Below are 27,960 nucleotides of genomic sequence, written 5' to 3'. Positions count from 1 at the left end.
ATGATTTAACTGTTTGAGGTGTTTGTGATTTTTGTGATATTTATGGTTTTCTTTAGTTGCTATCAGGAACAGTCCATCTCTGGTTCTGGTTGTAGTACCGTTTGCCTTTGAAATTGGAAGCTTCCAAGATTAAAACAAACCCCGACTGATGAGCCAGGGCATTGTGAGATTGTTGCAGGTGTCATCTTTCATATTAATTGTCCAAATGTTCTGATGTTATTCTAAAAAAGAGCAACTGTTTAATTTCTGATACGCAGGCTAACATTTGTCCTCAATAAGAACCATTAATGTAGATTATCTGAACATTTTTGCTCTGTAGTTTGTGGGAACTTGCTGTGCCAAAATTGTGTCATTCTTCTCTGTAACTTCCTTGTGCCTCTCTGCACCCTCCACCTCACTTCAGGGCCAATAATAAATAGGGGGAAAATGGTTTGTTTAGAACAGCATTATTGTGGGGTACCAGAGCACAAGGATTTGTTCCATGTTGTCTGTTCAACAATTTGAAGTTTTAAAGTTTTGTTTTGTCACAGGGACATTTATCTGAACATTCAGAATGATGTCAAGGGATAGGATTAGCACTCAGTAGATTTCCATTTCTAGGGCAATATCCTGCTCAGATCATGGAATCAAAATACTGCCTCCCCTGGCATAACCACGTTCCAGGAAATGTAGCCATGTAATGCAAATTTAGCAATGTCATTTAAGGGGTAAGGATGGCTGATGTGAAGTGATATGTCTCTAAGGTTAAAATGCACCCATTTCAATGCAGCTTCTCAGTCGTAGAAATTAGGGTCATGTCATGTTCGTTAATTCATGGACAATGTGGTGTGATAAGTAAAAGCTTTAAATGTAGCTTGAATGCTGCATTTGGAACTTTTGTTGCAGACAAAATAAGATGTCCTTTGTCATTATTTAATTTAAATTGAGTTACTGTTTTGCAAAATGTATTATTTTGTAAAAAGGATGAATACACTAAGATGAGTGAGGGTTAGGATGGTAATTGCCCTCAAAGCTCTCGGCTGTAAACAAGATGTTGGAGGAACAAAATAGTCATGTGATGGGCATTGAAAAAAAAAACACTGAACTTCACAGACATATTTTGGTGACCAGAAATACACACAATTGTTCTTTCCCTTAAATGTTTTAGATAAATTAATCATTCAGACTTGTAATAACTAAATGTTTGTGCAGAATGATATTTTTGCTTCTGATTTAATTTCAATCCAAAATGAAAATGTAATTGGATGAAAATAATAAATGAAATATTCCTGATGGGGATTGTCCTGTTATTTGTAACAATTTGATGCCACTGTTCAGAAAAAAAATATGCTCCTTGATAAACCTTTAACACTTGCCTGATATACCTGAGTCCACTTTAAAAAGCATTTTCAAATATGTATAGCTATATTTGTAAGTAGCTTAGTGTTTAGGTTCAAATTACAGTATCTATTATTGTTTCTGTAGGCCTTCTTGTTGGAACGCTTGACACGGTGTTTGATTCAACTTCCAAAGTAGCTCCATATCGCATTCTACATCAGATACCGGAATCTCAAGTGTATTGGTCCATTGCATGTGGTAAGTCACAGCATTACTTAGCAGTGAAAACTAGAAATGATCGTCTTTAATCATCATTTTGTTTGGAATTTACAGAATTTGATCTATTTATTGCATTTGAACACTGGTGCTGGTGTCTAGTGCAGTACACAAAAGTGCTGAAGAAACTCAGCAGGTCGAGCAGCATCCATAGAAAGTAAAAGGCAGTCGACATTTTAGACCTGAGCCCTACTTCAGCAGTGCCGAAAATCAGGCTGATGCCAGAATAAAAAGTGGGTGGGCGGGGGGGGGTGGGGGGGGGGGGGTGGGTGGTGAGAAACAGAAGCTACAGGTAAGATGGATACAGGTGGGAGGGTAGAAGAGAAAAAAGCTGAGAAGTGATGGGGAAGTGGGGCAGAGGGCTAAGCAAGATGGCTCACTGCTTGGAGAAGGAAAGAAAAGGGTTGGGGAGATAGAGCAAGGGGATGAGGGAAAGAAAGAAACTGGGGAGGGGATATGGGGAGAAGGTAGGTAGGTGGAGTTAGGTCATAAGTTAGATCAGCCATGATCATATTGAATGGCGGAGCAGGCTCGATGGACCATTTTTGGCCTACTCCTGTTCCTACTTCCTATGTTAACAGAAACCAGAAAAGATAATGGTTGGAGATTGCTGAGGTTGAATACAATCAGAATTTATTGTTGTGAACAAGTCACAAAATTTGTTGTTTTGCGGCAACATCACACTGCAAGCATTTGTATAAACCACCTTAAAAAAAATAGTGCACGGCAAGTCAAAGTAAGATTGTGAATCTTCAATTCATTGATCATTCAGGCAGCGGGGAAGAAGCTGTTCTCATGCTGCTGAGTGCTCGTCTTCAGGCTCCTATACATTTATCGCAATGGTAGCAGAGTGAAGAGGGTATGGCCCGAGTGGTGGAGGTTCTTGAGGATAGAGGCAACTTTCTTAAGACACTGCCTCTTGTAGATGTCCTCAATGGAGTGAAGACTGGTGCCTGTGACGTCGCATGCCAAGTTAACAACCCTCTGGAGTTTTTTCCTGTCCTGAGTGTTGGCACCTCCATACCAGACAATGAGCCAGAATGCTCTCCTCAGTACACCTGTTTTCGAGAGTCTTCAGTGAAGCACCAAATCTCCTCAAACACCTCATAAATTATAGCTGCTGGTGAGTTTTCATAATTGCATCAATGTGGAGGCTCCAGGACTGATCATCGGAGATGTAAACACCCAGGAATTTGAAGTTCTTAACCCTCTCCACTACTGAATCCTTGATGAGGACTGGTTCTCCTGACTTCCCCTAAATCCACAATCATCTCTTTAGTTTGCTAACATTGGGTGCAAGGTTGTTGGTGTGACACCACTCAACAAGCTGATCTACCTTCTGCTTCACCTCATTGCTGTTTTTGATTCTGCCGACAACCGTGTTGTCATGGGCAAATCTGTAGGTAGCATTAGAATTGTGCCTGGCCACACAGTCATGGCTGTAAAGTTAGTAGAGCAGTGGGAAAAGCATACATCCTTGAGATACACTAGTGTTGATAGTCAGTGAGGAGGAGACGTTGTTTTCAATTCGTACTGACTGGTTTTCCAATGAGGAAGTCAAGGATCCAGTTGCAGAGAGGGAGCCAGTGTTTGGAACTTGTTGACTAGCCTGAGGGAATCGTTGTGTTGAAGGCTGAGCTGTAATCATTGAAGAGCAGCCATATGGGTGAGTTGCTGTTTTTGAGGTGATTCAGAGCTGAGTGGAGAGCCAGTGATATTGCGTCTGCTGTGGAATGATTGTAACGATGGGCCAATGTGTTGTTCCTCCAATTTGTGGGCGGCCTTAACTTGGCACTACATGACGATGTGGACAGGCATATCAATATGGGTCTGGGCGGAGGAATTGAAATGGTTTGGAAGTCATGATTGTTAGCTGTCTACCATCCTATCTGTATCTACATATTATTTCTTGGCTTTTAACCTGCATTCTTCCCCCTTTCACCTACCCAACCACTCCTCCCCCCCCCACCTCCCCCACTCACCCTTCCACCGATTTTATTCATGTGTCAGCCTATTAAGGGCTCAGGCCCAAAACGATGATTGCCTTTCTACGGATGTTGCACAAACTGCTGGGTGTCTTGATCACTTTTGTGTTCTGACCTATAATATGCAATGGGAACAGTGAGTAAAGCCGAGCTGTCAAAAAAAATTCTCCTTGTCCCCTTTATCTTTTCTTGCTAATTATGTTGTTTATGCATCCCTTGGTTATTGCTGGTGCAGAAAGCTACACCAGAGAACAGAGCAGATTTCATCAAGAGCCACACTGGAAGAGTTGCAAAAATATTAGAACTGTTTTGTGGCCAACTTCGTATTTCACCATTTAATGAGAAAAGAGGAAACAATTGTACTTAAAACTTTATATATTCTTCCTGCATTCCAAAGTATTTGTTGCCATTGATGTATTTTAAAGTGAAAAAGCCAAAATATTTGCATATTAATTCTCGTAAGGACACACCATATACTGTATATGTGGATCTGCTTACTGTGAGGAACCTTGTCAAATGCTTCTCAACTCCACATGAACAACACCCACTGCCCTAACCTTATCAATCAATTTCATTACCCAAAATCTGAATGGATGGGACAGTGGTTATTTTAAGGTCTTGCTGCCTTGCAAACTGCAATCAACAGGGGCACCTGCATTAATTGCAGGAGAGGGAATGAGTGTGGTGGTCTGTTGATCTACTCTGCTGGAAGCTGGCATCTCTGCTCAGTAGCACAAACTCCTGGGTGAATAGGATTGAAATAAAATGTAAGTCCCTGCATTAGCTCCATTTCTTGTCCATTGGCTTTGAACCCAGGTCTTCCAGCAGTCAGAGATGTCTATTGCCAGAATTATGATACACGGTCCTGCAGGAGTCTCTGCGTGCAGAGCATGAAATCTGCTCTGTTCTCTGGTGGAGCTGGCACAATGCAGATCACTGTCCATATGTAGGGTGTCCAAGATTTGCATCGAAATTCCAGTGGTGAATTGAGCAATTGCTGTTCTATCAATCCTTCAACCAAAGCCTGCTCTTCCCTTTCAGGTGGCTGTAATTGATTCAAAGACACTGTAATAAATACCTGAAAGCCCTTAATGGTGTGCCTGGTGATATTAATCTGTTAATCAACATTAGGATAATAAATTACTTGGCCACCATCGTATTAGGCATTGTAGCAGTAATGTTACTTTATTATGTTCCTTTGTTTTGATTAGGTTTCAGTGTTGTGGGAAATTTTGAATATTACAGCAGTGTTAATTTGGAAGCCCTTCATATAGCTATAATACAATATTGTCAGAGCATATATTGTCAGACCCTCTATCATAATGGATTTGGACATAATCTCTGCTGAGTGTTTGCATAACCAAATGATACAATTCATCGTTAAACTTTATTAACAAAACAATTATTTACTATGTGGGTATTCAAACCAGTATGTGGGCATTCAAACCAGTATGCCCTGGGTAGAGTTTGCTATGTGTGAAGCAGTGGTTGCAAATTAATATGGCGGGTGAAGTAGAAGGTGTTGTAGTATTTCTCATCAGGTGGATGCTCAGAATGCATGTAGATTGTGACTCAGTTTCTCCCACTGAATTGTCTTTTTCGATGGAGAAGTGATTTTGGCACTGCATGTGTGTTGCTGACTACCAAGGACTTGTTCATAAATGTTCTCGTGCAACCATATTGATCTTGTTCTTGCTTTCTGGAAGGCAGCCTTGACTTTAGTATTGTCTTTTTTTTTGGAGAGAGAGTTTATCTCATAGTATTTATTGTCATTCGTTAAGGATTAACAATATTTGTTCAGAATTTTAATGGAAACTAGGTTGGCTAGAAAACAATGCATTGTAATGAGCATAATTTTAATGACACATTAAATTGGGGATTATGATAGACAACTTTAAGCTGAACACCAAGTGAACTTCAGATTTGCTGTATCACGAAGGAAGTTGGAGAAACATTAAATGACTTTTATTTAGCATGTTTAATCACGTAATGATGCTGACACCTTGTGTTAGTTCAGTTGACACAAAAATGTTTTGCCACTCATCTGATGCCTCTTGCGTCAGTGTCCAACAATAGTCAGCCAACATTGATGGATTCCAGTTGTCCTGATACCACTTTTATATGGTTGCAATGTCATGGTGAAACCTTTCACCGTATTCGTCATTGAATGCACCGAGATCAGCAGTGAAGTCCAAGTGCGAATGCAGAAAAAGAATTTTCATAGCACGCTCCACTTCATGGTTTTGTATCCTTGAAGTAGACTTAAAGTATGACAAGAAAAAGGTTATATCTTAAGAAAAGATATGTGATAGGAAAATGTTAAGGTGATATTTGCGATCAGCAGCCCCAAATCCATTAAATACAAAAGTGTTCAGGAAGCAAAATCTTTGTCCAGTGTTGTTAGTAAATATTAAATGGTCTTGTTATTTTGTTGGTGATACTATGATGTTGCTTTTTTCATTAAAAGCTGAATCAAGCTAGTTTTTGACATTATGTCAAACTTTTTTTTATTTTACACACTATAAACCATACTGACCAAAATACATACAGACATTTTTCTCTTGAATATATACAGTGTTCATTATGTCAAACTTCATTGCAATCTTGATTACATTTCAGTTAGCCTTGTACTTTGCACAGCAAAATTTGCGACATTGCCTCGGACTCTCTGCTGAGAGTTCAAAGTTTAAACATGCAGCAAGCCCTGGAGCTGAATTGCATTTCCTATGACTTGTGTATTGTAAGTGCAAGACCAGAATGTAAATTTGTTGAATACCTTGGTTTTTTTTGTATTAGTGAAAGGTTTTTCTTGAAAATATGTAGAAAATTAGAATTGTATCTGAAGTGCAACACTAATGCTTAATGAATAAAGCAATGAAATAGCAGCCAAAATACTTGGAGTCTCTAATTGTAATCTGATTTTATGATTGGTATGGAATACTGACCATAAAAGTGATTCCTTATCTTCATAACTAAATAGATTTTGGATGATAAATCTTTTGGAATCTGTTTTGTTAGCTGCTCACATGTTCCAAGGGATGGCTCGAAAGGAGATTTAGGTATGTGTGTAAAGGTTAAAACTTTGAGTTTTTGATTCTTAGTTAATTTTGTGCCTGTCTCTTGAAGAAAACTATTGTTTGTCGTGTTACCATAGTGACTGTTGCGGAGAAAGAATCAACTACCGACACCAGGGTAACGCTTCGGAAGAGTTTTATTAGCAAGATATCTTGGAGAGCATGCCCAGCACCCAGCCTGAGCTTGTTCTACTCACAGCCAGTTTTAACAGAGTTTATATACAATAAATGGCAGTGCATTCCTGCATGTGGGTTTCCTGTTGCGGTCAACCTGACGATAGTTTATCATTGTCAACATTTGGCAATAATTTAATCATTGTTTCACAGAATTCCATGTCTGCAGATAAGCGTGTCTGCAGATAAATCACAACCTTGAGGTTCCCTGCCTCCACTGAAGCAATGTGCAACTGACTCTTGTATGTTCTTGTAAGCAACTTATGGGTGAACCCTTAACCCTTTGTGTTTAGATTTTCCTCCACAGCGACTGATGAAATATGTCGTAATATCCACCCAAGCTAACTGCTTGCCCTCTTTCTACAATGTGTGAAGAAAGAGTGAGCACAAGAAATCTTTCTTTAAGTTTTTGTGTCTCTATATATCTTTGTATCTTTATACAGTAAATGCTTTGTTATTCACCGTTATGAAAGTCTTGTTGCGAAGCTGTGAAAAATGTTTATCGGTTCTATCAGCGAATTAAAACTACATCAAGTAACAGCGACCGTTTGATTTATTGGGTCGAAGAGATCTAAATTTAGGATATCGCAGCTCATGCCTTGGAAGATGTCAGCTTGAAATTAGGATAGCTTAGAATGAGGCAAGTGTCGTCTATAATGTGTTCTTTTAAACATTTGAGTGCTACATTGGAAGCTTCAACTGCTCCAGTGGCCTGAACTCATTCGATTGGTGTAAAATGAATGTGGGTGTTTTCTCTTCGGGGACTTTATAAACTTTTGCTTACATTTCCTTTTTTTGAAATCAGGAGCCAGCAGTGAAGAAATAAACAAACACTGGGAATGGCTGGAACAAAATGTGATGCCAATACTTTCCATATTTGATAGTGGCAAAGATATTACCAGCTTCATTCAGGGTAAAGTCCGGGTAAGAGCAGGTTTCTCGACTCACCAGACATTGTTTTCTTCATTACTTTTCTTTCCTGTTCACTTTTTTCAGTTGTTGTTAATTGGGTATGAAGAGGATAGTGCAACATGAAAGAAATGCGTTGATTTCCATATTTTCAACAGAAATATGATAAATCACCATATTACCTCAACCATATGCATCTTTTTTGAATGTTGGAATTATCTGAATTGTATCACTTGGTGATCAAGTCGGTCTTGGAGTCAGACAGAGCAGAAGGAAGCCATTCAGTCCATGTCGAGACTGCCTCTTTTAAAGACCTGCCCACAAGTTCTTGTCACCCAATTTACACCCCATTAACCTACACCCCTGGTACATTTTTGAACAGTGGGAAGAAACTGGAGCCCCTAGAGAAAACCCATGCAGATATGGGGAGAACATACAAGCACCTTACAGACAGCATAGGATTCAAACCCTGGTAGGGATTTGAACCCTGGTCCGGACCCAATCACTAGTGCTGTAAGAGCATTGAGCTAACCGCGATGCCAACTGTGCCGCCTGCCACTTCCTCAAAAATCTGCAATTTTTTTTAACCCTTAGGTATTTATCTAATTCCCTTCTGTAGTTACTATATTCACCACTCAATCAGACAATGCATTCCAAATTCCTTCCAAGTTATCCAGAAAAGGTTATTTTTCATTATTTTGTCGATCATTTTAGATATTTGCTCTCCAGTTATCAGCCTTTTAGCAACTGGAAATTGTTTGCTTTTATTTAAGGTATCTGAACCTTTACATGTTTTGATTGCATCTAACCTTTGGCTTAATGTCAATGAAAAAGGTACTCACTGTTTGCCGTTACACTAGGCAAAAGTTGAACTATATTGTGTATATTATATTTTTTTGTACTATTACATGACAATAAGGGAACTTTGTGCCGGAAGGTAGATAGATATCTTTGAAGGTAGATATCTCTTCTAAAAATTGTATTTTGTGCAATTAAATTATTATTTCTGTCCAAGGGACTAATAGCAGAAGAGTCTCAAAGTACATCAATAAAGGAAGAGGATGATCCTGACAAGTTTCGTGAGGCCTTGCTGAAATTTGTCAAGTGGTTTGGACTCCCTGAGCAAGAGAAGCTGGTGACCTACTATTCATGCAGTTACTGGAGTGGAAGGGTGCCATGTCAAGGATGGCTGTATCTCAGTGCCAATTTTCTCAGCTTCTATTCCTTTTTCCTCGGCAAGGAAGGTGAGAATCTGTCGTACATCCAATTTCTAACTGATCATAAAAAGTTAAACTCTAATGACAAAAAGGCATTGGATCCGAAGACTCAATATTTGTGCTCCAGACTCTTACTTATGTCCAGTATGTGTGTCTTTGAAGTAAATGTTCTGAATCACTTCTTGCAGTTTCCAGTCGACTGTTCTCAGTGCATATTTAAAGGAAATAAATTGCTTCTGTGCCAAAACAAAACTTGACTGCTTTAAGTTGCCCTTAGCTGAAAAGATCATTGCAGCAAGTGGAGTATTTTTGAGGAAATTGGGAAGAATCAAAAAAGAACTTGTTAAGGATAAGAGCCATTTTCACAAGGCAGAGGAGAACTAATTTGCTTTGTTTGTTACCATTGCAGTGGCTGTCTATTAGCCGTCAAATATAAACCGCTGAGCCTCTTTTTAATATATTCATTTGTGGAATTAGACATCATTAACAAGTCCTTTTGAGAAGCTACTAGTGATTCACTTTCCTGAAAGGTTAGTGTTATTTAGCAAAGGTGCTCCTCTTGTGATGCTATGAAGCATTGTTTAGGATGTTGACCCCTGCATCTATGAAGTACATTTTAATTTTATCAAAATTAGAAACATGGAATTTTGATGGACGGGTGTTTGTATGTGATTGCTGCTCTCGTGCTTCAAGGAGATAGGGGTTGTAGATATGAAGTACCCCTGATCTGTAGGTTAATCAAGGCTCATTTTCTTGTATTTGTACTTTCAAGAACAAGCTTATTGTGGTGCATTTAGCCAATCATTAGCTAATGAACTTGTGCCCCTCTTCATGCAGTATGTGCTTTGACATTTTTAAATTATTTTTAAATCTTTAGTATTATGATCTCTAAAGTATTCTAGGAAGCCCAGAATTGAGACAAATAAGCTATTTTGTGATTAATTTATTCCTGCATTCTTAATTGTACATTTGACAAAAAAATGGTGGTGCTGCAGATGTTGCTGCAACAGAAACACTATTGCTGGTGTGGACTCGAGAGAGCGGAGATACACCACCACTTCACAGGGTCCTACTATCCAGTCGTGATGCCGAATGGATCTGTGTTAGCCAATTAGAAGAGCTGGCAGTTTTTTTTTCTAAATAGCCTGCAACCACGTAGGTCTGTGCAAGATGGCGGCACCTGGGCTGGGTAGCATACCTTGAGGGCTTTTGAACCAGAGGAGCAGTAGACAGGTGCAGAGCCTAGAAAAGGGGAGAACACCCCTTATTGATAAGGAGAAGCCTGAGAGATGACCCTACATGGAAGGTGTACACAACAGTGGACCAACAAGGAGCTCAGCAGCTGAAGGATCCACACAGGCTTTGGGCTGTTGGCCATGCCGTTGAAGGACATGACTGTCTGCAGGCTGCTGGAGATGGCTTCATGGGAACCAAGTATCAGAACCGGGATCCGCGGGGGTGCTGAGGGCAAGAAGTGGTTCCGAAGGGGTGCTGAAGACCCCTTGATGGTTTTGGAGGTTTGGCTCTGGAGCTCGGGTTGCCAGTGGGTGGCATGGTTGGCATAGTGGCTTGTGCAATGCCTTTACAGCACCAGCGATTGGAACTGGGATTCAAATCCCACGCTTTCTGTAAGGAGTTTGTACGTTCTCCCCATGTCTGCACAGGTTTTCCCCAGGGACTCCATTTTCTTCCACCATTCAAAACATACCAGGGTGTAGACTAATTGGGTTAAAATTGGGCAGCACAGACTCAAGGGCCAAAATGGCTGGTTAACGTGCTGTATGTCTAAAATAAATTATAACATTTAAATGAATTAAAAAGTTTGATCAAGAATCTGAAGCTTAAGAGGCTACAGGAGCACTGGAGACGAATCCATAGACACTCAATCTCTGTGCGGGGACTCTCTTTTGTTTCTCTTTAACTCATTGTTAGGGGCGTCAGGCAATGCTGATGGTGACTCATGGCCTTGAAGCAGACCAAAGTTACTGTATATGTGTGAAAAAGAAAAAGTGTATATCATGGCTAATGTGATTTATGGTGTGAAAAATAAAAAAATTTAAAAAAAAGCAGACCAAAGTTGAAGAATCATGTACATTACATTTTTTGTATTATGTGAAAATGAAAGGAGTCTTGAAATCCTCTGCTGTTTGTTTCAAATGTATCTGGAGGAAGCTACAAACCATTCACTTGGTTGAGAGGTCATAAAGCTGGAAGCATTATGTTTAATACTTGTTTTTGTGGACAGAAAAATACTTTATTCACAAGATAATGGAGGTAGCTGTGAATAAGTTGTTGACCTTTGTAAGGATTAGGTGTATTGCTGGGATGAGGTTTTCCTGCAGTATTTTCCTATGGTGGAAAGTACTGATGCTATTCAGGCATTTTCAACAGCTGAGGTACATTTCTTTGTTCTGACACTACCTAAAAACAAGAATCTGACAACTAACAGAGAAACTCAAAAGCTGCAGCTGCTGGAATCTCGAGGAGACCAAGACAAGGACGGACATGTATGGAAAACATCGTCTGTCCTTGATCTCGTACATTATCAGGGCAAGGCTGAATTTAAATTTGACAAATATTCGTATTCCTTCCTGTCAACCTTAACCCTAATGGCATGAACATTGATTTTTTTTTTCTAATTTTGGATAACCCTTACCCATTTGATTCTGCTGTTTACATCTTTACTTCTGTACTTTTTTTCTCACTCTCTCTAACTTTCCACTCCCCTCTTCCTCATAATTTATCCCATTACCTATCTCTCCACCTCCCAGACCTTCTATCACCTTTGATAGACAGGCCTATCATCTTTGGGGCCCCTCCTCCAGCTTCTTTTGCCTTTTACTCATGTAATTTCATCTCCTCTATCTTGGTCTTGAAAAAGGGGTTCAGGCCCAAGACATTGACTGACCATTTCTACCCATGGATGATGTCTGACTTGAGTTTCTCCAGCAATTCTTTGGCAAACAATTGTTCCCTATCACACATCGTTTAACTTGTGCACAAGGAGAGCTGCATGGTCCCTGTCACTGAACTGCTCTGAAAATTTCCATGGAGGTTGTTACTTTTTAGTACAAATGCCTCCAGTAAAAACCTTACATGTATTGAAATTCTGTGAGCATAGAGAGTCACCAATCATGAGATAACTTGTAAGTATAAGTAACCAATGGTAATTGCAAGTCATTTGGACCTTTATTTGCATGCTATGTGATCAAAGTGACCAATCACACCTCCGTTTTACTGAGAATTGTTGTCCAATAGTAATTGTGTGTTTTTCTATCTCCGTGTGTGATCTTAATCCTTATTGTGCCATAACTTCTACACTTCTCAGGGTAATTTTTTGTGCAGGCATTGAATATGGGAATATTATTACTTGACATATGAACTGTCCTCAACTGGCCTTGACGAGGTGATGAGAACTATCTGCTTATGCTAACATCATTCTTCTTGTGAAAGTAACCAACAATATTGTTGGGCAAGGAGTTCTGATATTTAAATATGGTGATGATGTGGGATATTTCCACATGAAAACTTGAAGGGACCTTGCTGGTAGTGGTATTCTCCTGTAAGTTTATATTAATGTCCTAAGTATAGGTATCAAATTAGCATTAATAATTCAACTATTGACCCTTTTCCATAAATAATATAGTGTAATTGATGGCTAATCTCAGAATTTGGTTCTTAGTTTATTTTAGTACTTTGGCTGTAAAGTACAACATAGATTTTTGCGTGAATGGTGATTTGATAGTGTCTTGACTCAAGAATAGAAAAGCATTAGAAACTGGTCAGGTCACTGAGTACAGGAGCAGCACGAGGCACCTTCAAGTGGCCAAAATCCCCCGATGTAAATTCGCATATTATGCCCATATGCGACTGTCAGGAGTCCACTTGAAAGCGCAGGAGGCACTTGCAAGGCGAACTTTGTAACCCTCCTCCGGGAAGGATAATCGCCGGAGCACTGAGGCCCTCCCGTCCGGTACCTAAATGCGGCCGCGTGAAAGCAGCTGCTAGGGAGATGACAATCAGCTGGCGAGTGCCTAACAACCCCTCTCCCTGCTGCCCCTGCCCCCGGCAAGGGACGTCAGGGCAGGGACAGCCGGCACGGGCTGTCCCCATACTGATCCCACTTCCCTGCTCTCTCCCAACAGCCCCGTGTCGAACCCCACACTGATCCCACTGCCCCACTCTCTCCCCACAGCCCTGTATCAGTCCCCACACTGTGGGGTGGCTAGCGCGGGCTGTCAGAGCTGGAGCGGCCGGCGCAGGGCGTCCCCACACTGATCCCACTGCCCCGTGCTCTCCCCACAGCCCCGTGTCGGTCCCCACACTGTGGGGCGGCCGGCGCGGGCTGTCAGATCTGGGGTGCCCGGTGCAGGACATCCCCACGCTGATCCCACTGCCTGTGCTCTCCCCACAGCCGTGTGTCGGTCTCAGCACTGTGGGGTGGCTGGCGCGGGCTGTCAGAGCTGGGACGGCCAGCGCAGGACATCCCCACACTGATCCCAATACCCGAGTTTTCCCCACAGCCCGTGTCGGTCTCAACAAAGTGGGGTGGCTGGCGCGGGCTGTCAGAGCTGGGGCGGCCGGCGTGGGACTTTCCCGCAGTGTGGGGACCGACATGGGGCTGTGGGGAGAGCACGGGGCAGTGCGATAAGTGTGGGGACATCAAACGCCGGCTGCCCCAGTGCTGACAGCCCGCACCGGCTGCCCCAGCTCTGACAGCCAGCCACTTCAACCCTTACAGCCCGAAGGGACAGGAGCAGGAGTGCGCTCCGAGGCGCCTCCTGTTAAGCTGTCCCTTTCAGATGGCCAGTGTTGCGTTTTCAGCGCTGCCACCTGAACGACCATTCCACAGGTCTGAATCTGCTTCAGCAGGCGCATTCTTGGCAGAGAATGCACCTGAAGAAGCCTAGTATCATGTTACATGTGTATAAGACATTGGTGAGACTACACTTGGGAGTTTTGTGTAGCATTCGAGTTACCCAGCTGTAGGAAAATATTGTTAAACTAGAAATAGTATAGAAAGGATTCACAAGAATGTTATCCTGATTGATGGGCTTGAATTATAAAGAGAAGTTCAATAGATTGGGATTTTTCTCCTTGGACTAAAGGAGGCAAAGAAGTCTTATAGATATGTGTAAAGTGAGGGGTATAGATAGGGTAAATAGTCATAGTCTTTTCCAAGTGTTGGAAATTCAGAAGCGAGAGGACATAGATATTAGGAGAGAGGTGAAAGGGACTTGAGAGACACATTTTCACACAGCATGGTGGTTATGTAGAACAAGCTGTAAGAGGAAATGGTAGAGGTGGATGATATTTGAAAGGCATTTTGACAGGTACGTAGCAAGGAAAGGTTTCGATGAATATGGGCCAAAAGCAGGCAAATAGGACTAGCTTAGGTAGACAAGCTGGGCTTAAAGGCTGGTTTCTGGGCTGTAAAACTCTGCTTCTTGTGTCTCAGAAATGAGTTATTCTGATTTACATTGGATGTTGCACCAGAAAGTAATGTATTTGAGTGCAGAGATGAGATGAATAGTTACCGTGTTATTGGTCATCTTTGTATCTGATTGGTTTAATCCAGGGTTCCCCGCTGAATGTCCTTAATCACCAGATGAAAATAAATCCTGCTATCAGCACTCTCCAATGTAAATTAATTTGAATCTGTTTAATCTCTTTCTTGGCTGCTTTTGAACATCTTCCCTGCACTCTAATGGCCTTGCTCCATCACTTGCCCTCTGCCTTTAACTTCCCCCTTCAGGTGTATTCGTCTGTTCCTCGCTGGTGTGCCATCCAGACACACCTATGCAAGATGCCTCCAACAGGCTTCCTGTACTCCACATAGATATATATATATGTCTAGAGTTTACATAGTTTTTTTTTAAAGTTCTCTTCTCTTTGGAGCTTTAGAGGCTGTCATTGAGTATATTCAAAGCTGAGATGGAATTTTTTTGTATGCGAAGTTCCAAAGTTCAGAAGAAATAGGTAGGAAAATGAGTTGAGTCCAAGATTAAATGTGCCATGATCTAATTGAATGTTGACATCAGCTTGAGGGGCCATGATCTTGTATTCCTAAATGTCATGTACATGCCACTGTTCTCCATATCATTACGCTTGTATAACGTGGCTGTAATGTGAAAGAACACCTCAACGTATTTTGAAAGAGAAAGGTTAGATGTAATAATTATAAAGCCAATTGGAGCGATGACTTAACAGAAGACATTTAGAAGGCGCTGATTAAGTGGGAAGTATGCTCCAAGCAGTGAATCCTGATGAAGGAGTTTGACCCAAAATGTCGACCATCTATTGCCTTCCATGGATGTTGCCTGTCCCTCTGAGTTCCTCAGCATTTTATGTGTTGCTCCAGTTTTCCAACATCTGCACTCTCTCTAGCTTGCTTCCATGCAGTGGAACCAAGGTGATTGAAAGTTCCACTGGTGTTTGTAGGTCAGAGTGCAAGAAAGGTGTCCAGATCAGAGAAAAGAATGCTACATTACTCTGGAGGTGATTGAGACCAAATTCTTGAGTGCAGGTGGGAATTTCTTGATGTTGGATCATATTGTAAAAAGGAAAATCTTCCCGTTTTAATTTTTCTGCAATTTTTATACAAATCACTTTACATCATATTTTGACTTTCAAAGTAAACCTACATATTTTAAAACTTTGAATCACAAAAACCATCAAATGCAGTTTTTGTTTTTAACACTGCTGTCACATACCTTCCTTTGGCTGGGTCATCAACAATTTGGGAAGTAATGCAATAGAGGCTCCAAAACACACACTTGAAAAATATTGCTCAATTATTTCATGCTCTCTTAGAAAGAGGTGTATGACGGCCTATGAATTTGCAATCATGTGGTCTTGAAATGACCACGACATCTCTGCTACAAAGTTCTGCCTGTAATTACTACTTGTATTGATTTTTTGTAACTCCTATTTAACTTGCAGTTAAAATTATTATTTCTTGGGATGAAGTATCAAGACTTACGAAGACGACAAATGTCATCCTCTCGGAAAGCATACACATTTGCAGTCACGGAGAAGACTATTACTTTTCAATGTTCATGCATTTAAATGAAACATTTCTGCTGATGGAACAGCTTGCAGATTGTGCGGTCAAAAGATTATTTGACAAGGAAACCTTTGAAATGGATTTATTGCTCAGTGACCATTTACAAATAACAAAAAGGTAATGAATAAAAGTTCTGCACCAAGATACCCAAAGCACGAAAAATCTTGGCTCCAATACAAATTACCCCCAACCCCCCCCAACCTCTCCCACCCCCAAGTTCTTGTCCTTTCCTCCATTTCTAACTGGGTAATAAGACATTAGCAAAATAGTTTAGATTATTTAACATGCATCATATCCATCTTAAACAAAGGCCAGTTTCCATGTGTATACTGTATCCAAAAGAAAACCTGTTGCAATGAAATAGACTATTTTGTATTTAAAATAGTGTATTTTTCACAGCACAGCAGTTGATTTATTAAATAGAACCCAAGATAGTTTTGAGTGGTTTATTGATGGTTGAGGCCATGCAATGTAATTTTTTTGGTTGCATCATAAAGCTGGAGTGTTACATTGGTTTCATTCCTTTTGTTTTCCTTCAGACTTTTGGAGAATCGAGCGAGGAATGAATATTTCACTGCACTCTTTAGACTTCCCAGGGGTGAAAATCTGGATGATATACTTGACTGTTTTCTTTGGATCCCTTTTTGCCATGCCCACGCATTTGGGAAAATGTTCATTTCAAACAATTACATCTGCTTCAGTAGCCAGGATGCAAATCATTGTCATGTAATCATTCCAATGCGGGAGGTAATGTTCAACAACAGTGTATTTGTTATGTAACCTCAAAATAATTGGGGATAAAATCTTCCTTGTCTTATAAATTTATTAAGGCTAAAACTTTAAAAAAAAATATAGCTTTGGTGTGCCTTTTCTTGGCACACAGTGAAAAGGTGAAATGCCTATAATCCAATTTATTATCTGCCTTGATGGTTTGGATCACACAGTTTTTCTGCTGCCTTCTTTTCAGGGAGGTTCTGGGAAGCTGGGCCATCACTCAGAGTGGGGGAAAAATAAGAGAAGAATTCAGAGAGGGCTGCACCATGTTATTTTTTTTTTGCATGCTTTTATTTTGGAGAAGGGTGATTGATGGCTGGCACTACGGAGGTATTAGGAATTATGGAGAAATGTTCGGGTTCTGTTCCCACAATCTTGGCATTTACTCCAGAGATATGCAATGCTAATAAAAGTCGCTGATCTGTGCCAAAATGGCATTATCAGTTCTAACTTCAAGAATCCTTTTATTTTTGCACACAGATCTAATTTTGGTGGAAGTAGGGCTATGCATTCCTTATAAAAGAATGGTTTCTCGCTTTAACAAAGATCCCATTGTAACATGTCAACTTCATTGATCAACTGTTTTATTTATTTATTTAGACAAATAGCACAGTAACAGGCCACTTCAGTCCATGCCACCCAATTTTCCCCCCAATTAACCTACACCCCTGACCTGTTTTTGAATGGTGGGCTAAAACTCATGCAGACACAGGAAGAATGTACAAATTCCTTACAGACAGCATGGGTTTCGAACCCAAGTCCGGTCCCGATTGTTGGTGCTGTAAAGGCATTGCAGTAACCCCCATGCCAACTTTGTTGTGACATGTCAAACAGGAGTTTGAAATCTTTCCACTATTTAAGGAAGTATTATAATTCCACTCACACTAGTGCGTAATTACTATAAAGTACTTTACTCCATGCTGTGGATATTAGTCTTAATAATAGATGTCTCAATGAATTTCCAATGTTTTTTTCCTTCTTCAACCTCACCAACACCATAAGCTAGCTAGAAGCTATGGAAATGTGAACATCAAATTGATGTGAGTTCTCTAATAGGTCACTGGTATGGAAACGCAAGGCAGCTTGGGCAAGCACATCTCCTTCAGAACCAAATGTAAAATAACATTCCGCTTTACTGAAATTAAGGATAGCGATGGCCTCGTGCAGGAGCTCAAAGAGAAGCTGAAGTGTGGAACAAGAGGAAGTACACAAGTCATTTTGGGAAAGGAAGAGGTACAGATCATTGGGAGATTGTTCTATATATTTGCAAAAACATCCAGAATTTGGGTACTGCTTGTTTAAATTGTAGAATTCTTGGTCCCAGTAACAGTAACCATGAAACTAAAGAGTCCTTAATTTTTTTTTCAACTTTTCTGATCCTATCTGTGTACCCTCTTCACCACCTCCATAGTTTGAGGGCATTTAGGGGTAGACAATAAATGTTGGCATTGTCAGTAATTATGACCTACAGTAAATTCTCAAGCAATTCGCAAACATTTCTGAAAGTTTTAAATGATTATATATTTTTTTAATTGTAAATTTGAATTTGGTGGATGGGGATTCTGATCTGATTTAGTTGATCTGTGTTCTCCCATCAATCTGCCACATTTTGTCCACTATGTCAGATAAGAATATTCCTGGCAAATGAACGAATCAAAAACATTCTATCAGTGAAAAAAGGAGTGTGTTTTAAAAAAAAACTGGAAAAATTGTGGTAATCGTAATGTTTTCATAAAGAATTTAAACACTGATTCATCGACAATTTATTGCATTTAAGTGGAAAGCTCAGAATTCTTTTGTGCACTCTGAGGGATATCTGGCAATTATATAATTCAGCAGTTTATTTAAAGATTCATGCGCGGAACTTTCATGCGACTGGCATGTTCCTGCACCCAGCAACCCATTCCTCACAGAAACCTGATGGCTGAGAGTGGACAGTACCATGAATGATTGCACTTTTTGAAAAAATCCCTCATTGTGAAACAACTCTTGCCATTTTGGCATCTTTCCTGGGATAGTGCCCTTTTTGATTGTAAATGTTATACCCTGGCATTTTTCCCTGCATAAATCTGGACCTTGGGTTCTATTGGTAAAACTTGTAAACCTGTAGAGGATAGCTTAATGGTGGATTATCGTTAAATGTGAAATAGATGTAAATCTTGACTTGGAGGTGTGCTAATCAAACTTGGTTTAGAAGATGACTGGCCCTCACCCAAGATGTATGTGTTTTTGGTAGGAATCGTGTCTGAGAAGTGCTCAGGAAGATAATGCCATTTTTGGGCACAGTGATCCTGTGCTTTCATTTACCAGTGAAGAGCACAGAACATTACTTAAAGAAAGTAATAAAACAGTTAACACTGAAGCATTAATGAGAGTCTTTCATCCACAAGAAGCAGAAACTCTGGATTCAAAAATGGCAAGTAAATTTTGTTTGTGCTTTTAAATTTGGAATGCATTTTACAGCTATTTTATTATCTCCTCATTATTGTGGCTTCTGTTTAATTCATTTCAGTTAGTGTTTCAGTTCAAAAACTTAACCCAGTTAAGGTACAAGCATTACATGCATTAAAACTATTCGGGAAATGAAAATTCACCCTTTGAGATTCACAATTCAGACACAAAAATTTAATACTCTTACAGAACTTGTGTGCAAAAAAAGTATCAGAATTTTTCAGGTTTTTTTTGAGGCATGGTCGGTTTTGTGGAAAATTACAATGTGGATCTTCAGATTGTTAGAAATACAACCCCCTCCACCCCTTAACGCATGGGTGCCTGTATAATGTAATGGAATTTGTACACTCTTACAAGGCTTGAACAAATTCAAGTTCTGAGCTTGATTATGATTTTAAAACCAAATATACGCTCTGGGTTATTTTTCTCCCCTCATCTTGATAATTAAAAAAATGTACTGCAAAATATGAAGGGTTATTATTGTGTTTATTTTACTTTCAGTTTGAAATTGAAGTGTCTCGTCACTGCTACCTGTAGACAGTACAACAAAAAATCTCAGTGGTTGCGAGCCAAGAGAATAGTGTTCACTGTGAAGAATACTTTGTCATAGCCTGGTTTTTTTTGCGTAAAGGTTATACAAAGTCTTTGAGGTGTCCACAAAGTTCATTGTTTTTAGTGCAGGATGTCCAGACCTGCTCTAAACATCTGCTTTTCTGGTCAATGGTATGCCCATGGTGTTGATCGTGGAGTATTTAGTAATGCTACTGAATGTCAGTGGAAGTAGTTAGACTCCTGTGGTGGATGGATGTGCATTTACTTGCCAGTCTAGCCTATGCCAGAGTTGTCTTGTTCTTGTTGCTAAATGCAAATGAAGATGCATCAAAGTGAATCTGAGAAAGGATAAGCCTAAAATCATTAATAATGATGTCTTTTGCACCATATACAAAACCAAAATCCTGTACAACATCTGGATTAAATGTCCAAAAAATTGTGGCTCTTTTGTAATTTGGTTGTTAACAGTTGTGTTTCATAGGTGGGAATTGTACAAAATGAGTCAATTCAGCATCTACAGGTTTAATTTGTGTTCATTGTGTTAAAGTGAGTAGCGATTCTCTGTAGACAATAAACCCACTTCCCCCCCCAACAGGCATAATTTAAAAAAATGGTTATTATTCATTTTGGTGGTTGTTCTCCTTGGTGCTTGAATATTGTGCTTCATTCCAAGTGATTTTTTTTTTATATATGTGATTCGGTATCTAGGGATTAGTGTTTAATGTGCTGTTTTCCTGTAGGTAAACATTGCAAAGAAATTGACTTTTTTTTAAATACTTAGTGGTCTACTGCTGCCATTACTGTCAATAGAATGGTATTGCTAACTGATGTGTATAACACATATGTCAGGCTTTCTGTCAAGAGTCTTACTTGTGGGAAAGAAACCAGTTTGGAAGAATAAGTTGATTCTGGAGTATCCGCTCCTGTCTTAAGCAATAAATTACACGCTTTGATGGTGTCATGTTATATGCGCCAGTAGGTTCATGGTGTTCAGAAAATTATTTTGTTTCATTCTCAATGTACAAATATATTTTGCTTGAGAATGAGATTCTAAACAACAGGTTATTTTTTATGACGCAGTTGAAAGAAAAGATGAAGGTGCAGTCATGGAACATTCATTTTGTGGAGTATGGTCATGGAGTTTGTATGTTTCGTACAAAAAAGACTCAAGATTTGGTAATAAAAGGAATCCCAGAAGCCTTAAGGGGAGAACTTTGGCTACTGTTTTCAGGTATGTATTCTTTGACTTGGCTTCACGGACGAAGATTTATGGAGGGGTATTACCTGTGTAACTGCAGAAGAAATATTTTACAGAATTATTATAATTTAGTGATTTATATTTCTAGGATTAAATTGGAATTATAACTCACTCTGTTTTACTAAAGTACAGAGAATGCATACTCACACTTTTACAATCCTGTGTCATGAAATTAAGTTTGTAATATTGCATTCTTTTCATTAGTTTTGGCATTCTTTAATTTGTTTAACTCCTCTGTAGTCAATAGAAGGAGAGACTAAAGAGTCAATAAGTTGAAGTTGGGTGCTTGGATGAATTTGTGGAGAAATGGGGCACGTTAGAAGTTGGCTGGGGCACGTGACTTCCAGTGTACACCAAAAAATGTTTGGATTTGTCAGGCAGATGGAAAATTAAGACAGTACTTTAGATCAGGATAGCAAAAAGTATTGTACCTGTAAACTTTTAATTTGTAAATAGAGATCAGTGTGAGGAGTGACATGGGCTGTAGGAAGAGAGCGGGGTAGAGGGATCAAGGTGGGGACTGACACGGGACTGTGGGGAGAGAGCGGGGCAGTGGAATCAATGTGGGGGGGGCAACACAGGACTTTGGGGAGAGAGAGGGGCTGTGGAATCAGTGACTGACACAGGGCTGTGGGGGAGATCAGGGCTGTGGGGAGAGCGGGACTGTGGGGAGAAAGCGGGGCAGTGGGATCAGTGTGGAGGCCGACACGGGTCTGTGGGAAAAGAGTGGGACATTGGAATCAATGTGAGGACCAACATGGGGTAGTGGGATCAGTGGGGAGAGCGCGGGGCAGTGGGATTAGTTGGGAGCTTATACAGGGCTGTGGGGAGAGAGCGGGAAGTTAGATCAGTTTGGGTATATAGTATAAAATTTCCTTTAGCAAGCAAATGCTTTTTCTAAATTGCTGTGGACCTGCTCGCGATAATTGAATAGTTATGGGACCATAGACACACGTGGTCGGACGTTTCCCAAACTGATGTTAAACGGTGCATACCCGTACACACATCTGAACTCGTGCGTGAAAAAATTGATGCATAGAATGTAAAAGGTTGGCCTCCCTTGTTTTAGATTGTAATTTCTTTCAAACAGAGGCTTATAGCATTTAGTCAACTACTTATCAGATTTAATATGAAGAGCTCCAGAAATTTAGAAGTGCTGGATCTTGCATGCATTGGTGTAGCTATGAGGTGCAGATTTTCATGGTAAATTCTCCACTGCTTCTGTATCATGATAACATGATTGTTTCCCAGTCTTCTTTCTCAAGAAAGCTTGTTTTTTTTTTGTTCAATGACTAGCCTTCTCCTCAAAGTCGATCTCCAGATCTATTCATTCCAAACCTCTCCAATGTTCTTCAGCTGGATATCCTATCCGTCTTACAGTGGGAAATCTAGCTATGTGTACTTTGGGTTTCTTTGCTGTTCTAATTCCTCCCACTAATGTATAAATGTAGTGGTGCTCTCTCCAGGATGCAGTGGTTTGAGAACCATGAATTTTGTTTATAACCAAACTATGGAAACTTGTTTGACAGGAGTGAAGATGCTTCACTGTATGATTTATGATTTTTAGAACAGCATTAGTTTTGATGAACTGTTTATTTACAGGAAGGTGTATCAACTGACAATTTCCTCCTTAAAAATAAAAAAAAACTAACATTCAAACTTCTGATATTTTTTTAAAAAAACAAGTACCCACAGTATTTTAAATTAGTTCATAGTATTGCAGAGATTTCAGGATGGCCTTGTAATCCGTGACAGTGTAACACCAGAAGTAAATTTTGTGTAAATTTTAGGTGCAAATAACGACATGGCTGCATACCCTGGCTATTATAATGAATTGGTGGAAAGATCCATGGGTACCTGTACTCTGGCTACTGATGAAATAGAACGTGATCTACATCGCTCACTACCTGAACATCCAGCATTCCAAAGTGATACAGGCATCTCTGCACTGAGAAGAGTTCTCACAGCCTATGCTTTCCGAAACCCAAAAATTGGCTATTGCCAGGTTGGAGCTGTCAGCTTACTGTCCAGTGTATTGCTTTTTTTGAATGCTACTATAACTCATCATGGTTCATCTGCTTTATTAAACAACATTGGCAAAGAAAGCCTTAACTTCATTCTGCAATTTTCCTGTTGGTTAATATTTTTCTATGATTGGTAATGGAAATTCAGAAGCAAGTCAGCCTCTCGACGAGCCAGGACGAGCAGATAAGCTTCATAAATGGAATCTTGAGGGATGACTGGATCTGACTGAGATTCTTCCCATTATATCCTGCAAGCCTTTATTTGAGTGCAGGATGGTTAGGGTAACTGTTGGAAGTTTCTTTTTTTTTTAAATGTTGGGTTTGAGGTTGCAATTTCCCACCATAGACATGTAAAATGGCACAGAAGACCTGAGGAGTTGAGTTTCCCTTTCCTGCTCAGAATTGGATACTACCTTTATGCTTTCTGTGCTTGATAAATGAGATCAGATCTCATTGAAAGCATATCTGCATTCAATATTAAGCAATGAAAGACTGGGTCTTTCTCAATATCTTTATTTGGTAGTTCCTAAAAATTGAGATTCCATGTGTATAAAATATGCAGAACTGAAATTTAATTGCATTTTACTTCCGTTTTTGTGCAACTTTGAGATTTACAACAACAAAAATACAAACGTGGAAATCTGAAACAAAAATAGAAAATTCAGCAGGTCAGGCAGCATTTATTGTGAAACTAACAAAGTAAATATTTCTGATCGATGACTTGTCTTCAGAACTAATTATTAATTAACCAAATGGGTAAGATGCCGCAGGTGCGTTAGAACCATTACATGCTGTCAAAATTTAATCTGCTGACTGGCAATTTATGGGATAATTTGCTTTTAAGAAAAAAATCTAGTTCAGTAGCTTCTCCATCCCTACATATTCCAGGTATGATGGATTCACTGACCTTGAAGTGGCTCACCAAACCACGTGCTTGGAAGTATTTGCTGTTTGGTTCAGCACTAAATAAAATGACAGACTTGCAGATTGACATTACATCTGATGTGATGTGAGAAAGTGGTCACCTGTCTATGAGTTGATGTTGAATTGATTTGAGTGCTCCTCAGGAATGCCTTGGGAGAAAAGACACATTAGTAGGTACTAAGAAGATGAAGGGCAATTGGCAGGAAAAGTAAATAATGTTGTTATTAAAGATGAGGGAAAACAGGGATTAAAAATTGGGAAATCTCTGAAATTCATATATTTTAATGTCAGAAGTATTGTAAAAAAGGTGGATGAGCTGAAGGTGTGGATTGATACTTGGAAGTATGATGTGGTAGCGATTAGTGAGACATGGTTGCAGGAGGGATGTGATTGGCAGCTGAATATCCCTGGGTTTCGTTGTTTTAGGTGTGATAGAGTCGGAGGGGCAAGAGGAGGTGGGGTTGCATTGCTTGTCAGGGAAAATATTACAGCGGTGCCTAGGAAGGATAGATTAGAGGGCACATCCACGGAGGCTATTTGGGTGGAACTGAGGAGTAGGAAAGGAGAGGTTACACTTGTAGGGGTGTATTATAGACCACCCGGAGGGGACTGAGACCTAGAGGAGCAAATTTGTAGGGAGATAGTAGATATTTGTGATGAGCACAGGGTTGTAATTATGGGAGATTTTAATTTTCCACATATAGATTGGGAAACACATTCTGTGAAAGGACTGGATGGGTTCGAGTTTGTGAAATGTGTGCAAGATAGTTTTTTACAACAATATGTAGAGGTGCCAACCAGAGAAGGAGCAGTGTTAGATCTACTGTTGGCAAATGGGATGGGTCAAGTGACGGAGGTTAGTGTTGGCGAGCACTTCGGGTCCAGTGATCATAATGCCATCAGCTTCAATGTCATTGTGGAAAGAGAGAAGTCAGGGCCAAGGGTTGAGGTTTTTGATTGGGGAAAAGCTAGATTTGAGGAGATGCGAAAGGACTTGCAGGGTGTGGATTGGGACAATTTGTTTTATGGGCAGGATGTAGTAGAGAGATGGAAGTCTTTTAAAGATCAGATTTTGAGAGTGCAAAAACTTTATGTTCCTGTTAGGTTAAAAGGAGGGGCAAAAGGTTTGAGAGAGCCGTGGTTTTCAAGGAATATTGGAAACTTGGTTCGAAGAAAAAGGGAGGCATACATTAGATATAAGAAGCATGGAGTTAAGGGGATGTTTGAAAGATACATTGAATGTAAGAGGAATCTTAAGAGAGGAATTAGGAAAGCTAAAAGAAGGTACGAGGAAACTATGGCAAGCAGGGTGAAAACTAATCCAAAAGAGTTCTACAAATATGTTAATGGTAAAAGGAAAGCTAGAGACAAAATTGGTCCCTTAGAGAATCAGAGCGGAAAACTGTGTGTGGAGCCTAGAGAAATGGGGGAGATATTGAACAGTTTCTTTTCTTCGGTATTCACTAAGGAGAAGGATATTGGGAGATGTGAGATTAAAAAAAAGCAAATTGGGTAAATATGGGGAATATAGAGATTACAAAAGATGTAGTTTTAGGGCTTTTGAAGAATATAAAGGTGGATAAGTCTCTGGGACCAGACGGGATCTTCCCCAGGACATTGAGAGAAGTGAAGGAGGAAATAGCAGAGGCTCTGGTGGTAATTTTCCAAATGTCATTAGATATGGGGATAGTGCCGGAGGATTGGCGCATTGCGCATGTGGTTCCGTTATTTAAAAAGGGTTCAAGGAGGAAGCCTGGCAACTATCGGCCTGTAAGTTTGACGTCTGTGGTAGGTAAATTAATGGAGAAAATTCTTAGAGATAGTACTTATAAACATCTGGATAGACAGGGTCTGATCAGGAGCACTCAACATGGATTTGTGGGAGGAAGGTCATGTTTGACCAATCTGATTGAATTTTTTGAAGAGGTGACTAGGAATGTGGATGAGGGTAGCGCAGTGGATGTTGTCTATGTGGACTTCAGTAAGGCCTTCGATAAGGTATCACATGGAAGGTTAGTTAAGAAGGTGTAGTCTTTAGGTATAAATTTTGAGATAGTCAAATGGATTGAACATTGGCTGAAAGGGAGAGGCCAGAGAGTGGTAGTGGATAATTGTCTGTCAGGTTGGAGGCCGGTGACCAGTGGTGTGCCTCAAGGATCTGTATTGGGCCCATTGTTGTTCGTTATATACATTAATGATCTAGATGATGGGGTGGTAAATTGGATTATTAAATATGCAGACGATACTAAGATAGGTGGAATAGTGGATAATGAAGAAGGTTTTCAAGGATTGCAGAGGGATTTGGGCTGCTTAGAAACATGGGCTGAAAAATGGCAGATGGAATTTAATGCTGATAAGTGTGAGGTGCTTCATTTTGGTAAGAAGAATCAGAACAGGACATACGTGGTAAATGGGAGAGCATTGATGAATGCAGAAGAGCAGAAAGATTTAGGAGTAACGGTACATCATTCCCTGAAGGTAGAAACTCACGTGAATAGGGTGGTGAAGAAGGCTTTTAGTATGCTGGCCTTTATCAATCATTGCATGGAATATAAGAGTTGGGAGGTGATGTTGAGACTGTATAAGACGTTGGTCCGGCCTAATTTGGAGTTCTGTGTGCAGTTTTGGTCGCCTAATTATAGGAAGGATATAAACAGAGTGGAGAGAGTGCAGAGAAGGTTTACCAGAATGTTACCTGGGTTTAAGCATCTAGAGAATAGGGAGAGATTGGACAGATTAGGTCTTTATTCTTTGGAGCGTAGAAGGTTGAGAGGGGATTTGATAGAAGTATTTAAGATTATGAAAGGGATAGACAGAGTGGATGTGGATAGACTATTTCCGTTAAGAGGAGGAAAGATTAAAACAAGAGGACATGAGTTAAGAATTAAGGGGCAGAGGTTTAGAGGTAACATGAGGGGGAACTTCTTTACTCAGAGAGTGGTAGACGTGTGGAATGAGCTTCCGGGAGAAATAGTGGCGGCGGAGTCAATTGTATTATTTAAGAAAAGGTTGGACAGGTATATGGATGAGAAGAAGATGAAGGGTTATGGGCATTGTGCAGGGAGGTGGGACTAGAGAGGGGTGTTTGGTTCGGTGCGGACTAGAAGGGCCTAATGGCCTGTTTCCGTGCTGTAAATTGTTATGTTATTATGTTATTTAAGTACAATTTGTTGTATCTGTCCAGGTCATCCTTGGCCTCTGGCCGCATGAACACACTCCTTTTTAAAGTTGAGAAATTGATTTTTTTTTTGCATGGGTTGATCAGGGAATAGTTTGAATTAGTCATAGCCACGGGATCCTACCTTTATGTAAATTTATCTATTGCCAACCAGGACTGTCCTAATCCACTGGCTTGATCAAAAGTTGGATTTCATTTCATGTTTGAAAGGCTTATGCTAAATGCAATATTTCATAACTACATATTGCATGGATAGATGTAAATTATTTAATATTATATCTATTCTTCACTTTTAAAGGCGATGAATATTTTGACATCTGTTTTACTACTTTATGCAAAAGAAGAAGAAGCCTTCTGGTTACTGGTTGCTGTGTGTGAAAGAATGCTGCCAGATTATTTCAATCGCCGAATAATTGGTAAGAGTTGTATATTTTTGAAGTCTTATTTCCACATACAGTTTCATCCAACAACAGCCTATGGTGAGCAGATAGGATTGGTGACTGAATAATTTTACTGAATGGCTAAGAATAATGTTCATTTTGAGTGTCCTCTGACAAGCTTATAACAGTTCTGCTTTTCTTCTCAAAATATATCACATGATATCATCTTTGTTGAATTTTGTGCAGTATGGCTCCTGTGAAAGTCATTTTAATGTTCCTATTACTTCAAAAATATATGCATTTGTTCTCATGTTTTTTTGCACAATATTCAGTGAACCACAAAGCAATCAAATAGAGATGAAGTTGTACAGGCAAAAACAAGAGGTACTTGATCTAATTTT

At 39.9% G+C, this 27,960-nt stretch overlaps 1 protein-coding gene across 2 annotated transcripts in view; it reads left to right on the top strand.

Annotated features, from left to right (window-relative positions):
* The window catches only part of tbc1d8b (TBC1 domain family member 8B), a 55,279-nt gene that overhangs the window by 3,384 nt on the left and 23,935 nt on the right, over positions 1-27,960 (top strand). For both annotated transcript variants that reach the window (XM_069893452.1, XM_069893451.1), the window contains exons 2-11: positions 1,465-1,575; positions 7,632-7,750; positions 8,751-8,979; positions 15,895-16,135; positions 16,558-16,765; positions 17,849-18,025; positions 19,029-19,208; positions 20,876-21,026; positions 22,844-23,058; positions 27,478-27,595. In XM_069893452.1, coding sequence (XP_069749553.1) covers positions 1,465-1,575; positions 7,632-7,750; positions 8,751-8,979; positions 15,895-16,135; positions 16,558-16,765; positions 17,849-18,025; positions 19,029-19,208; positions 20,876-21,026; positions 22,844-23,058; positions 27,478-27,595 — 1,749 coding nt within the window. The remainder of the gene's footprint in view (positions 1-1,464; positions 1,576-7,631; positions 7,751-8,750; positions 8,980-15,894; positions 16,136-16,557; positions 16,766-17,848; positions 18,026-19,028; positions 19,209-20,875; positions 21,027-22,843; positions 23,059-27,477; positions 27,596-27,960) is intronic.

This window comes from Narcine bancroftii, chromosome 8, assembly GCF_036971445.1.
Source record: "Narcine bancroftii isolate sNarBan1 chromosome 8, sNarBan1.hap1, whole genome shotgun sequence".
Taxonomy (NCBI): Eukaryota; Metazoa; Chordata; class Chondrichthyes; order Torpediniformes; family Narcinidae; genus Narcine; species Narcine bancroftii.
Note: the sequence above shows the minus strand (reverse complement) of the source record. Positions and strands in the feature narration are given on the sequence as shown.